Raw genomic sequence first — 14,071 nt, 5'->3', positions numbered from 1 at the left:
TCTCTTTCCATTTGGCCCAGGATCCGGCACAGGGTTAGCCCCAGTAAAAAGGATTCAGAGAACCAACTTGAACTAAATGGGGCTAGGAAGGAGACAAAGCTAGAGAAAAGATAAGCCTCATGATAAGCAGCCACATGACAACTTAGATGTCTCCCTTCTCCAGAGAAAAGGCAGACAAACATCCAGCTCCCAACATATGATGGCAATATAATTACTACCATTACAGACAAAATAAAAAACAAATATTGGAAACCATAGGTAGACAAAAATCAGCAGCCCTGACAAAGATGCTTTTTGCTGCTGACGCTTTTCAGAGCCAGCAAAAGGAAAAATGAAGTTAGGGAAGGGAATCACCTGAGAAATGAATCGTTCTGACAGCAGTTGATACTCAGCAGCAGATGGGTCCTTCAGCTCCTCACTGTACTGTTCACCAACAATCAAAATGTTGAACTCAATCATTTGTTCAGTTACAGGTCTGACTATCTTTTCATCCTGCTTCTTTATCTCATTATTGATCTGGAAGGGAAGGAAGAGGGGAGAGAAGAGACACACTTAATGGCACGTGAATGCTGCAGTCCAAAGCACAGCGTGTTCACTGCTGGAGCCATCAGCACACTTGCTTGCCTGGTACTGGAGTGGACAGAGGCAGCAACTAAAGTCTACTAAGCAAGAACACTTCCTGAGAATTCCCATCTTGAAGATAATTCTGTTTTCCATTTGGACATCTTTAGTGTAAATCCATCTCATTGACCCCAGGTACAAAGTGAAACACAAGATGTGTGGGAACAATTTAAAGTGCAACCATGGCTACTCAAACATCTCACTTGAGCCCAGTCAGTGTAGGCTGATTTATCTGAAATTTACTCATTTATCACAAGGCTCCTACTCACTATTCCAGCTGGAAGACAAGCTGCCTTTGCCAAGTTCTACATTTGGAATAACACCCTGTGTTGTTCAGCCTCAGGAGGTGAAGGATCTCCCCAGATATACAATGGGCACTGGGAATGGGAGCTCTGCTGAGCTAAAGCAGTGGGCTTCAACTGCTGTGTCTATAAAAATGTCTACTCATTTTTGTATTTCTTTCAAAAAGCCCCAGAGCAGTTGCTGTGCAGTGCATCAGGGATGCATGGAGCTATCAGGGTTGCCACAGGCAGCAGTGAATGCCAAGTTTTAATCCAATTTGAATGACTGAGCATGCTTTCTGCTTACTTCCCTAGTATTTTTAAAACAGAATACTATTCCTTGTGGTATACTGAAAGACATGAGAAATTTTTTTTTAAAAATAGAGATTTGTCTGGGAGGGAAGAGAAATTAAGGCTTCTTAACTTTAGCCAAATGTCTTTTGCTAGAGGTTTTGTCTGACTGTTTACACACATATTTGTTGCTTTTTTCCTACTAAAAGGGAAAAATAGAGAGCCAGAAAGACAGATCTTGTCAATGAAGCTGCAGTCTTAAGTTATGCATCATGCAGGAAATGGAAAAAAACTTTCTCCAGCAAGTTCATCAGCCATCAGTGAGCAATTTCTACATTGTTTAGGAACTCTCTAAAATTTTTTTGTTAAATTCTCTTTTCTTTTTCATTGGATAATGCTGTCCAAAGACCATAAGGACTGGTACATTACTTAAAGTGAGTTAGCATTTGAGAGATACACATTTAGCAGGCATATATATAGTTCTACCATTTGTCTTTTTGCAACACCATGTAGTTTAAATAATTTATCAGCCCCCCAAACCTGGTACAGTCAGCATAGAAAGTGCAGAAGATGATCTTTGCTCACTCTTGGCCTTGTAATCAGCAATGCTTTTTGACTGCTAAGAGAAATGAGGTGGAATGTAACTGTACAGAGTAAAAATGCTGTAGCAGCAGCAGCAATCTAATTCTGGTTCCTTTCCAATTTACTGAGTGGTCCTATTCTCTGCTGCAGTAGAAATATTCTAGGCAGTTCTGCTTCAAAAGAAGAATAATGCTGTTCTTGGGACCAAACCACAAGTGTTCTTGGTACATAACATAAGACCAGACCTTGCACTTGAGTCAGAAGCTGTCTGTTCCACACTCTGCATTTATTCCAACATCAGAGCTCCAGTCAGCACTGAAAGCTCTAGAAGAAAGTACAGTTTGGTTCAGCTTTGTTTCAGGGCCGAAGTTATTGAACAACATGGCCCAAGTACAGTAAATCAGCATGTGAAACTGTGAGCTTCTCTGTGATCCATTGAGAGCTTCATTTTTGTAAGAGAAAAAAATCCAGCTGATGGATAACACTGGTTTATAAAATTTTCTCCATGTTGGCCCATGAATACTGCAATTGGATTCTAGAGTGTGGAATTAAAATTCCATCAGGAGGACCTGTTTTCTGGAAGCAAATACCGTCCTGGGACCTATGTGGTGGTCAGTTCACTTCTACAGAGATGTTTTAAATATGGGGTCTAGACTTCCCTGTGTTGTGAGCTTTGGTTAAATATCACAGAAAGAGCGGCTTGCAAGATGCTACATACAAGTTCACCTACATCAGCAGAGGAAAAAGAGCAGAGTATCAGACTCTTCAAGGCTGTCCACCTCTCTGCTGTCCTACAAAATTGTACCCCGCAGACCGTCAAAACTCTACTACAGCAACCTAAGGAATATTGTGCCTCCATAGGAATAATAGTGCTCCACATTCTTCTTGGAGCTTTCAAAGCCACTAGGTATTCCCTCTCTAGTCCTATGACACTAGCAAAATCCTCACCTGATGGTGATAATATATCAACTGATATATTATCTCCCACTGTGGGGGAAGAGGTATTTCAAAGTCTCTCCAAATGGAAAATATATCTGTCCAGGAAAATGTCTTCAAACTTTACAAATTCACACTCTGATTTTATTGATGCTGTGATGATTTTTTACCTTTTTTTTTTTTTTTTAAATATACCTCTTATGTATTCTCAGTACCCTTAGCATGCATACTTAAAATTCCTTAAGTCTGATACCTTAGCATAGTCCTGGTATTGTGTTAGGCCAGGAGACCAAATGCCCTCAAGGCCTCACAGATGGAGACCAGAAAGCATTATGATATCTTGAGAAATCAAGGCCCCCTCTAGAATACATCCTGCAGACCAGGATTAGGCCCATCTGAAGAACACTTGGGGATAGGGGGGTGTCGCACGATTCAAGCCTTTCATTGGAACATCCTTGTTAGATATGCTAATCTGCAAGGTCTGTAAAATTGTATATGTGATCTACCATGTGCATTTCAGTGTATTCCACCTTGGCGAATTGTTGCACCATAAGAATCCTTATTAAATACTGAGGTAAAAACCCTTTATCCCTTTACTGTGTCTGACTCTTAATTTTAGGACCAAGGCATCACTATAAAATCCTAGTTTGTGTTAACACACCATATTAACAACACCTTCAATTGCAATTAAAATGTAAATGACCATAAACAATATCATGCAGGGAAGGCAAGAGAATGTTGAACCAAATGAAAAAAACCCACTCACAGTGGTGTCTACATTGTCATGCTCATGGATGGTGTCACCCACAGGACTCTCGACGGAGACCTCATGAGGGGGAGGAACATTGGCAGCTGCATCTGAGTTTGAAAGAGAACAGTATTATTTTGTTTGGGTTTGTTTGTGGTTTTTCTTTTTCTATATACCCACAGAAGCATTTCAGCAAGCATAAACCAACAGTCAGATTTGATTTCTATTCCCATCATCATGACAGCTAAAGCATGGGAGACACATGAAAAGTCTGAGGAAAAGTATCAAATACTCTAATCACTATAAGATGCTGACATTCTGCTAAGCGGATGCATTTTTGGAAACATGAATTTAGGTGCACTAAAACCAGCACAGAACTAATTTCTTGAATATTATTTTTATGATCCATGAAATTACAAAATGTCAGCGCATAACATGATCTCCAGACTACAAATGGCATTAGAGAGGTGTAAAAATTCTTTCTGAAATCCAAACACATGAATTTCTCAATTTTCTGGTAACTCAGAATCAGCCTTAACATAAGTTAGATAAAAACTGACCTCTCAGTGTGGTAACATCAGCATCTGAAGGTGGAGTAGGAGTCCCACTAGATAAAAAACAAATCAGAAATTGAAGCTGGATGTGGTAAGATAAATGTAGTAGTTTTTGATATTTCTGTGATTCTGATACTGCACCAAGAAGAATATGTGCAGAAGAAATTTTTCATGCTACCATTTTGCTCATAACGTCATAAAAATTAAGCTTCCCAGTATTTCAGTTATATTTTGCAACTTAGATTTTGGGTCACTTGCATCATACAACACGTCATGTGCGTCTCTGGGTTGCTAAGCCTCTTATATCCCAAATGACCTGGAGTCCAATACAAAAATACATTTTGCCCTCTAGTTCTGTAAAGAAAGCAAATGCAAAGAGTTAAACCACAAAGATAAATGGTAATACCCTATAAACCCCTCCGTTTTTAAAATACTCCCCCCAGTGCACTAAAACACCATAACTGCACTGAAATCGCTGCAAGAAGTTGGGCTCTTTCCATAATTAATTTTACTCTGCTTATTTGGAAATCTTCAAAACACATCAGTTTCCAAACCCGGTTATGGGATTCACACACATGTATAAAATGACTCTGGGCCAAATGTGAAAAGAAGAACAATCACATGAGGACTGTCAGCCTGAAAAAATACTATCAGCTTTGACAACTCCTACAGTAAACCCAAGCTGCCTGGAGCCAATTCTGTAAGCCTGGAGCAACTGTCAAGTTACCAAGAGTGGGAGACATGCTCTGACAGAAGCAAGTCCTTCCTGGATGAAGGGAAAATTATTTTTTAATTTTGTAGTATTGTTGATATATACAGCACAAGCAATAAGACTGGAGGTTTAACTGCTGGGGAGAAACTGAACACAAACATTACTGAAGTTCATTGTATTGAGATATTTCTCTCACTTCTAAAGGATCTCCTTTTTTATTGCTGATCATACTTGTGCCATGAAACACTCATTGCAGCAAGTCTTCACTCTAATATGTGCAACATCAGCCATGCTTCCTGGCCTTGCCAGGTTTGGTTTATGATTCACATACTCTATGACTGGTCTTGCAGTCCCTCCTATCCTCAAGTAAAACTCCACTCCAAGTTGATATCTTTCCTCCTTCAGGCTGTATAGTCAGGCTTTGTATTACTCCAAAAAAGGCTTCCAGCACCAGGCAGACAACCAGACTCAAATTTACATCCTACAGACACCTGAGCACCAGCATATGAGCATAGACCAAAGTTTCACTGACTTAATGTCTGAAACACTTTCTGCCCCCCACAGACACATAAGACTCATGTGCCAATAAACAGACCTGAAGGCAAAGCTGATGAACTTTCTATTTGAATCAAGAATCTTTTCACCCATCTTTTCCCAGAAGGCACAGTCAATCCTCCACAAAGTAATTAACTATACCAAAACATAGTTCAGGGAATGTTAAACTGACAGGGTGAGATCTCCACAAGAATTCTAAAACATGAACAAAAAAGAAAAACTTCCACATGAAAAAATCAGAAAATACTTATTCAAGAATTTAAACAGTACCTTCATATATTTTCTTGCACAAATAAAATCAATGAACTCAATGCAAGCTTTGAATGTAGTTTTGCCTGCTTCCATCTCATGGACACTGGTACCTGTTTTCAGCCAGCACAGTGCAAGACTGCTTTTGAGTTTGACAATTCTTTGGCAAACTCAGTAAATATTTGAATCATTTCCAAAACTGGAAAATTTTACTAAAAATTGTAATTTTGACAAGATATCCTCTCTTAAGGATATTTTCTTGAGAATGTTGGTTATGTTTTGGAGGAATTTAGTTTCTTTACTCATTTGTCATCTTAGACCTGCAATAAAAACTATTGCTTAATTATTAATTGGTCTGATGAAACATTTTCCAATTAAGTTCACCTAACTTCAAGATGCCTTTTTTACCAGTTTCAGTAGGAAGCATATTACATCTATAACAGAGTGTCACCAAATTAAAGCATCAGAGCATTTTAGTGCATCATGTTTAATGTTCAGAAGCAAGAATGACTCTGCTTTTCAGGAGAGGTGAACCAGTTTGTGATTTTGTTTCTTACAAGCTGTTCAGTGTAACTAGGTTCAGAATAGAAGCTCAACAAAAGCAAAGCAATGAGTAGTAAAAACTCTGCTACAGGATTTTTAATGTTCTGGTCTGCTCAAACCTATATCTAGCCATTAGCTAGTCTTGTATCCACCCCCTTTTCTAAAGAGGACAACAAGACACAAGACTTGCTGTGGGGAGCCCTGATCCCAATCTGAGACTCGTGGGGCTTGATCCAGGCGGCCACAGGTTGGTGCCCAGTATTCTTTGAGGGGTCTCCAGGCACTCCTGACCTCCAGCTACTGCCCCACAAGGCACAGGTCCCCCATGCAACCCACATTGTCCCTGCCAGCCTTCTGCACCCTTGTGCTGCAACTCAAGGCATCTCGAAAGAAGCAAAATTACTATTTGACCAACTGATCTCCCAATTCTGCTGTGGGTTAGCCTTGGCCAAGGGCCAAACACCCACCCAGCCACTCTGTCACTCCCTCCATCTCCATAAGACAGGGGAGAATTACAATGAAAAGCTTCTTGGTTGAAATAAAGCCAGGAAGATCACTCACCAATTACTTCCATGGGAAAATCAGACTCAGCTCAGGGAAAACTAATTTATTGCATATTTGAGTACATTTGGGTAGTGAAAAGTAGACTAACATTAAAACACCACTTCTTCACTCTTTCCTAGAGTCAACTTCACTCCAGACTCCTCTACCCAGTGCACGTTCTGCAGGAACAGCAGCTCCTTCAGGAAAGGTCTGCTTGTTCCAGTCTGAGTCCTCCCTTGGCTGCAGGGACTACATGATTTGCCATGGTGTGCTGCCTTTGGCCTTGGCATTCCACACACCACTGTTTCTCATTCTTTTTGCTCCCTCTTCCTCTCCCTGTGCCATGTTTTTGCCATTTCTCACACAGGCTTTTCCTGAGCTGCCACTGCCCCCAGTGTAGGGCTCAGCCCTGCCCATCAAAGTTGTCTGGAACCACCCCAGGGCAGACCCAGACCCACCCAGACAGGAGCCCCCTGAACTAAGTTGCTTGAGTTTTTAAAGGAAAAATCCCCAAAGTAGACAAGAAACCCCTAACAAAACACTGTGGCGTTAACCACACTTTCAAAAGAGGAGCAGTTTACAAATGGAAAGGCCTAATATCTTTCTGAGTTTCTACTTCTAGGTCAGATTACAGGTCATAGACACATCAAAGTGAAGTTCTCCAAGTTTCAAAAGTCCAAGCGGACTTTCTCTGTCACTGCCCCCAGCAAATGGCAGCTCTCCAACAGGGTGCTTCTGTCACAAGCATCACCTTAGGCACTGGTTTAGCCACATGGTGAAAACCACAGCCCAAGCCAGGCCTTGGGGGCAGCCAGGATAGCGCTGAAAGGCGAGGTGAGAGTAAGGCCAGTGTCAAGTTAAGGCTGTGTACCAAACCCAGCTCCTTCAGCAACAACAGACCACACTCTTTGTCAAGGCCAGGTAATGTGCTCTTACTGGCGCTGAGGGGCTTTTAAATACAAGCCCTCAGGACTACCAAATTTTCTGACAGAATTCCACTGGATAGCTGGCTGAAAATTAAAAACCAAGCACTCAAACATCACCCACTAAAACCCTAATAAATCTAATCAAACCAGTCAAGCACCAAATTTGGTCAAATTATCAGCTAGCACTTTTTTTCAAGAGGATGAAAATATAGTTTTAAGGACACTATGCTGTAACCAAGCTCACTTTACACACAACTTTGGATTTTCATTACCTTACCAGAACGATGAAGTTTGCTTTCTTTTTGCCGTCTACTTCCCCTTAACATTTTTCAAATGCCTACTTTATTGATCACCTAAAAATGCAACAGTTGTACTGAGCACGCCTAATGAAGTCACTCAAAATGCATTGACTGGGGCAAAGCATATACTGGATTGTCTGAACACATCACTTTTCAAGGTAAACACCGATTCAAATTCACTCTACTAGCACCACTTAAAATACACTGGATTTTTTATGGTTTTGTCCCAGGATTAATTCAAGGCCCACACTTGATTTTTAATTCTACCTACACAAGCAAGCCACTCCAGGTGGCCGTATTCCAACAAGATTTTATTGTGACTTTGAGACACAGACACATGAAATGTAATTTCCATTGTCCTACCTGCATGAGTGATTCCCTGGATCATCTTGGCTGAGCAGTAAGCAAAATATAAAAACATACACATATGTATGGAGAGGCAGGAAGGAATATGGACAAGCAGATGTCTAAGCACCAGAACAAACAACACTGCACTCGTGTTTCCTTGGCAGAAACAAGCGGTTTCAGATCACACAGCTCTGTTAGACACTAGGATCTGGCAGGTGTAAGACAAGATCCATAAGGGCCTAGGAAGCTGATCTGAAGCAAACAGTGCTCATGGACAGCCTACACATATTAATGCAGCAATCACAGCTCACAAATGCAGCCTGCATCCACCTTCTTTCAAGGCCCACGGTACGTACTTCTGTTTGACAGCAGTCATGTCAGGAGAAGACATGACAAGTTCCAGTCCACCAAAGCATAAACAGAGTTCCACTGACTCGTAGGCCTGAACTGGTTCTTTATGTGCAGCCATACTGTGTTATCAAGGAGAAACAGCACTCTGGACCTGTCAAATGGGCCATCAGTGATACCATTTCACAGCTCCCCATGAAGTTCCCTGTGAAGGTATTAGTTAGATTTTTCTCTACATTTCTCTTCAAGGTTGAGGACAAACCCAACTCTGTGGTTGGATAAAGTAACATCTTCAAATTTGTATTACATGTTGTGTACATCCACCAGTTTATCATTATTTATAAGATTGTTGGTCAGTTTGAATGTTCTAAAGTCTAACTGGCTATGTCAAGCTTTTCTTTTTCTTGAACAATATTACTTCAATTCTCATGTTGCACAAAGGTTAGAAAAATTTATTGTCTAATTTTCTCATTTTTAAATATTTCAATCACTCGACCTTGAACTAACTAGCATGCAATTTAAAAAGTATTTTTATGCAATTTCAGAATGCAAGACAAACGCTTGTATTCAGACTCCCTTCCTTTTAATATTTTCATGAATTTATCTTAATTTTCATTTAGGTAGTTCTTGAATTTTCATCTCTTTTGGTTCTAATTAAAATAGGACAAACCTTTCATACTTGCTACCAGACAGTAGGGAGCACAAAAGAAAATGTACAACTGAAAAGGAACAGTGTGGAACTCTTCACATATGGTAAAGCTGTGCAGATGATAAAAAAAATGTCTGAAATGAGGAATATCACTAGCAAGTCCACATGCAAACAGTAGAGAAACTCAGGTAGGTTTCTACATCACTGCAGAACTGCTGAACTGATGAAATTATCCCAGCATAGAAGACAAACTCTTTCATGAAGCACATTTAGATAAATAGTACAAAAGCCAAATTGATACATCATCATTGATACATCATCATCCATTGCTACCACCGCTGATAAAATATGGATTCCAGATTTGCCAAGGCAGAGAACATGGACAGAACACAAAAGGTCTGGACAAGATTTACTGCAACTAATTTCAGAGAGGTTGGAATTGGCAAGTACCATCAGAAAGGACACGTGCCTCTACACATTTCATTTTGCATTAAAAAATGCTCCTGAAGAAGTCAAAATGTAGTTTGTTATATTCCTCCTTTTCAACTATCCCATCCTCTTTATCTTTTCCTCAATATGCTGTTGTGCATACAGCATTCAAGCAAGGCTATGACATAAAACCTCTTGTTTTCCACTGCAACAATTTTGTGGTACTTTGCTTGCAGCTGTTTCTCAAGATCTGGCTTTTGATCCCCCAGGAATAAGACAAAAGAACTGTCCTATTGTCAAGATAAAGACTCCAATATTAAGAGACACAACTTCATTGTTTAAAGCGCCAGTGGCCTACTGAATAAAGCAATCAGGAAAAGTCTTTAGCTGATGTAGTGCTCTGACACCTCCAACTGGGGCAAAAACTCTGCAATGTCCACTGCCCTGCTCTGTACACATCTGGCTTGTGCCCCACATATGGCTTTTCCTTTTGAGGCTTTCTCCTTGGTGGTACTTAGTTTAATCCCTCAGTTCCTGAAAAGGCCAGGGTAGCTGAGCATTTAACCTACGTGAATGCATGCTCTAAACCTTACGGGAACATGCTTCCATCCTGCTGTTACGCACTGTCAGTAATGCCGGATTGGGAGTTATTCCAGGAACTAAAGCACGAGAGCACAAGGCACCTTTCCATAGGCTACTTTAAAGCTATTCCAGCATTTAACTAGATGAAGTCAGCTTTTTCCAGCTAGAGGGAGACACCATATTGACGTCTAGGTAGGGTTATATGAGTTGTATCAAGCTACTCAAGTCACAGCTTCAATTCTACAGCTGTTTATGGCTTTCAGCACAGTTTTGATTTGATTTAGAGAGGCATATAGTTAAAATGATTAACAGATATAAAAAGGCCTGTATTCCATTCCAGATCAACCCCAAATTAAGAAATTGTTTCAAAGAAAAAAAAAATGTTCCACAGAGTAAAAGAGATTGGTCGAAGCTTATGGAATAGTTTCTTGTATAGGGGCTATGCTTTAGAACCTATGGGAAAATTTCTCTTGTTCTTATCATTGGGAAAACACACAGAGAAATATGCCCAGTGCCAGGCCTCCAAAGTGAAATGGCTGCTACTGCACAGTCATCAGAGACACTAGATCTCACCACAGGACACATCAAAGACTAGTCTCTGATGTCTAGACCCTCACTTCAGGGCACCATCTAGAGAAGTCTGCTCTTCCCTGGCAGTGTGGGAATCTCACCTGAACATCTCATCTAGATACTGAGGACAGTCCTGCCTTCGCTCGAGACAAGGCCAGAACAGTCATTCATTCTGACACAAGGGGCACAGCTGGGTGACAATTGCCCTGCACTGGAACCACACTGCACAGGTGGGTCAGCAGGTGAGAACAGCAGTGCCCAGGAGAGGGTGGAACTGCACTCACTTTTCCTTTCTGCAGGAGGGACTTGACGCTGGATTTACCATCCTGTGCCTTAGAGGCTGATGGTGGTCCTGGGTTGGGTACTTATGCTAATTTCTTACAGAATATTTTTAGAAGAACATTTATTCTGACCTTTACTGGGAGGTGTGGTTAATTTTTCAGGGAATGACATTGGCTGTTGGCAGTACTGAGTTGGCTGACTTACTCCTCTTGGGACAAGACATCTGGAGTTAGATATTTTCTACCCATGACAGAAAATCATGACTTTGTTTTTTATAGGACTCCGGCTTACAATCTGCACATCTTAAACCATGAATGCTCTAAAATGTCCACAATGGTCTTAGAGTAAGTTTGGATTTTATAATGGAAAAAATATTTCTACTAATTTCTCCTGATGTTCCATTACCCAGGGCAAGTCTACCTGTTTCTGTCACTGCTTTGGTCCTCTGTCACCCTCTTTATGTTATAAAACACTACAGTTTCCAAGCACAAGACAAAAAAACCCAAACCATAGAGGAAAAGATACAGTAAACTCAAAATTTAAACTGGCAATACCAAAGATCCCAACCTGAAGCAATACATACTGAACTAAAAGCAGTGTATTTTTGAGACAGATGCAGCACAGCCCAACAGTGAACTGAGTTTGGCAAAGTTTGCCAGTTGTCTACTGGAACTCCTTTAATGTTGCCATGAAACGCTTCATAAGATGGCTTTTGGACAAGTACAACATTTGTCACTCTGATCCATCTTTCAATCAAAAGCTGTTTTTTTGCACTGTTCCTTTGCTTAGCCCAGTACATGCAGACTTTAGATGCATTGACTCCAATTCCTCTCATGTATCTCTACATTTACTAGATCTCCTGAATGATCACACAGAGGGATTCAGTGGGTTTTCAAACTCAAACTTCTTCAGAACAGATGGACACTACCCAGCTGACCTGGAGGCTTCAGGGAGTGCTCTTGACAAAGGAGCACTCAGCTCCACAGGACAGAGAGAAACCAACCTTTTAGGAATCACATTTGCCATTACCATCTCACATTATTAATTTTAACTTATGCTGGGGTTATGAAATCACAATAAAAATAACTAATTTGAGAAGTTAGGGGCTTTTCTAAGTCTGTTAAATGATTACTCTTCCTGGTATTTTAATTACTCATATTAGGCATATCTTTATGTGTCTTGTAAAACAGAGAATTGAACCTGCCAGTTTTTCGGAGTTCAGCACAAGATTGTCAGGGTTTGAATTAACCTAAAAATAACAGCTTAGATTAAGTTCTGCGTAGCAATGGAGCAATAATAATTTGAACTTGTGTTCAGTTCAATAAAAGACATGACAATAGCAGGTAAAGTTCAAGTTTTCTTTGCTACAAAGATGGCACAAACCAGTTTTCAGTTTTATTGCCTTGTTAAAAGTGTGAGGAGCCCAAACAGCCAGTTCCCTTGTAACTGTTTATGGAGCACATCTCTTGAAAGTCTTGCAAAACAGCATTTCAAAATATTCCATTTTCTTTTTGTTTTTGTAATGAAGACCAGGACTACCTGAAAGTCTTTGGGAAAGATTTGCAAGAAAACCAGAACACTAACACAAGTAACTATGGACACACCTCTTTCCCAGAACAGATTTCCCCCACTAAACCTCTTCAGGTAAATAGCCTGGGTCTGTGCCTGACAGACAACAAGGTGATGACACACTTAAGCACAAGTACAAGCCTCAGATTGGCCGAGATATTTTGAGCATGCCAACCATGCCAGGACAGAGGTTCACATGCAAGAGTCACCAGATTTCTCCACCACACTTTTCTATACATCCTTTTGCACATAGGTGAATGTTGTCCATTTTCAATACTTCAATCAATGCCAGCAGCAGCAAGAACCAGAGAAAAAACCTACCAATAGCCTTTAGAAATGGAAAATTACTTACCCACATGACCAATCAGCACAGGAACTGACAAGAAAAAGAGAGAAAAGGTTACAAAATGTCACAGCTCAGCCCTGTTGTTATCTCCAGAGAGAATAAAATGCAAGGAGAACACAGATACTCACCTGCCCATTGCTTCCTTTGTATAGGCCAGTTTCTGGAAAACAAAAACAAATCCTAAATATGTTTGAGTAATATAAAATGAAAGAAATTGAAATGCAGTTTATACCACTTTATTTCCTTCTGCGTGCTGAAAAAATTCTATTCTCTGTACTGTCATTCGTTAAGTTCCAAATTTATTACCAAAGTCCCTGCTGAAAAGGAAATATGTCTGATATTTCCAAAATACAACTGAAAATTGACACCAGACTGTGTAAAGAGCATTAGGTTTGTCAGAGGTGTTCTACATTTCCTACAGTGTTCTGCAGGTACAACATCCTCCCACTTTAGAGGATGCCAACAATAAGAAGCTTTTAAGCCTGCAGTCTTCAGAAATTCAGTATTACTTCTGCTAATTATCTACAGATTTAAAAGCATCTTTTCAAAGTAAATCTACAGCTCAAAGTACTACAGCAGGATTAATCTGATGACTTTGTTTATGGTTACACAAGTGTCAGGGATTATGCTTTTTCATGTATTGGTATAAAAAGACTGAGAAGGGCTACACGGCTCATGTTTTTTTCATCAAAATTCTCAAGGTATTAGTGCCATCAGTTCCAGAGGCAAGTCAGGGATGCTTCTGTGAGGAACACTGCAAGAAGTGGAGGAGCTCCTGAGAAATAATGGGAGCTGTTGAGAAATAATGCTGTATCCTGCTGCTGTACCAATGTAAAGAGAATATCAAATATTTACAGAAAATTAATGTCCCTCTGCAAAATTCCTGCTTCTCTGCTTTAAGGAGCCAAAAAGGGATTGTTTGGTGGACTGCTTATTGGGCTGGCTTTCTTTGTATAATAAATGCAGGTATATTTTTCAGTAAAAACAACAGGAGGTGAATCAACTCAAGTATCTCCTTTGAAATTAAATTTAAATTAGCTTTAAACATACTATTTTCACTTTGCAAACTTCTCTGAAAAACACCCATATGTATTCAGTGACCTAAGAT

At 40.1% G+C, this 14,071-nt stretch overlaps 1 protein-coding gene across 1 annotated transcript in view; it reads right to left on the bottom strand.

Moving 5' to 3' along the window:
* IMPG2 (interphotoreceptor matrix proteoglycan 2) overlaps positions 1–14,071 on the bottom strand; it is a 50,201-nt gene that overhangs the window by 17,940 nt on the left and 18,190 nt on the right. The window contains exons 3-7 of the mRNA XM_064410676.1: positions 13,092–13,123; positions 12,970–12,993; positions 4,020–4,066; positions 3,478–3,569; positions 355–516 (exon numbers count right to left, since the gene is read on the bottom strand). Of these exons, the coding sequence (XP_064266746.1) occupies positions 355–516; positions 3,478–3,569; positions 4,020–4,066; positions 12,970–12,993; positions 13,092–13,123 (357 nt within the window). The remainder of the gene's footprint in view (positions 1–354; positions 517–3,477; positions 3,570–4,019; positions 4,067–12,969; positions 12,994–13,091; positions 13,124–14,071) is intronic.

Source organism: Passer domesticus, chromosome 2 (genome assembly GCF_036417665.1).
Source record: "Passer domesticus isolate bPasDom1 chromosome 2, bPasDom1.hap1, whole genome shotgun sequence".
Taxonomy (NCBI): Eukaryota; Metazoa; Chordata; class Aves; order Passeriformes; family Passeridae; genus Passer; species Passer domesticus.
This window is presented reverse-complemented; position numbering and strand designations above follow the sequence as displayed.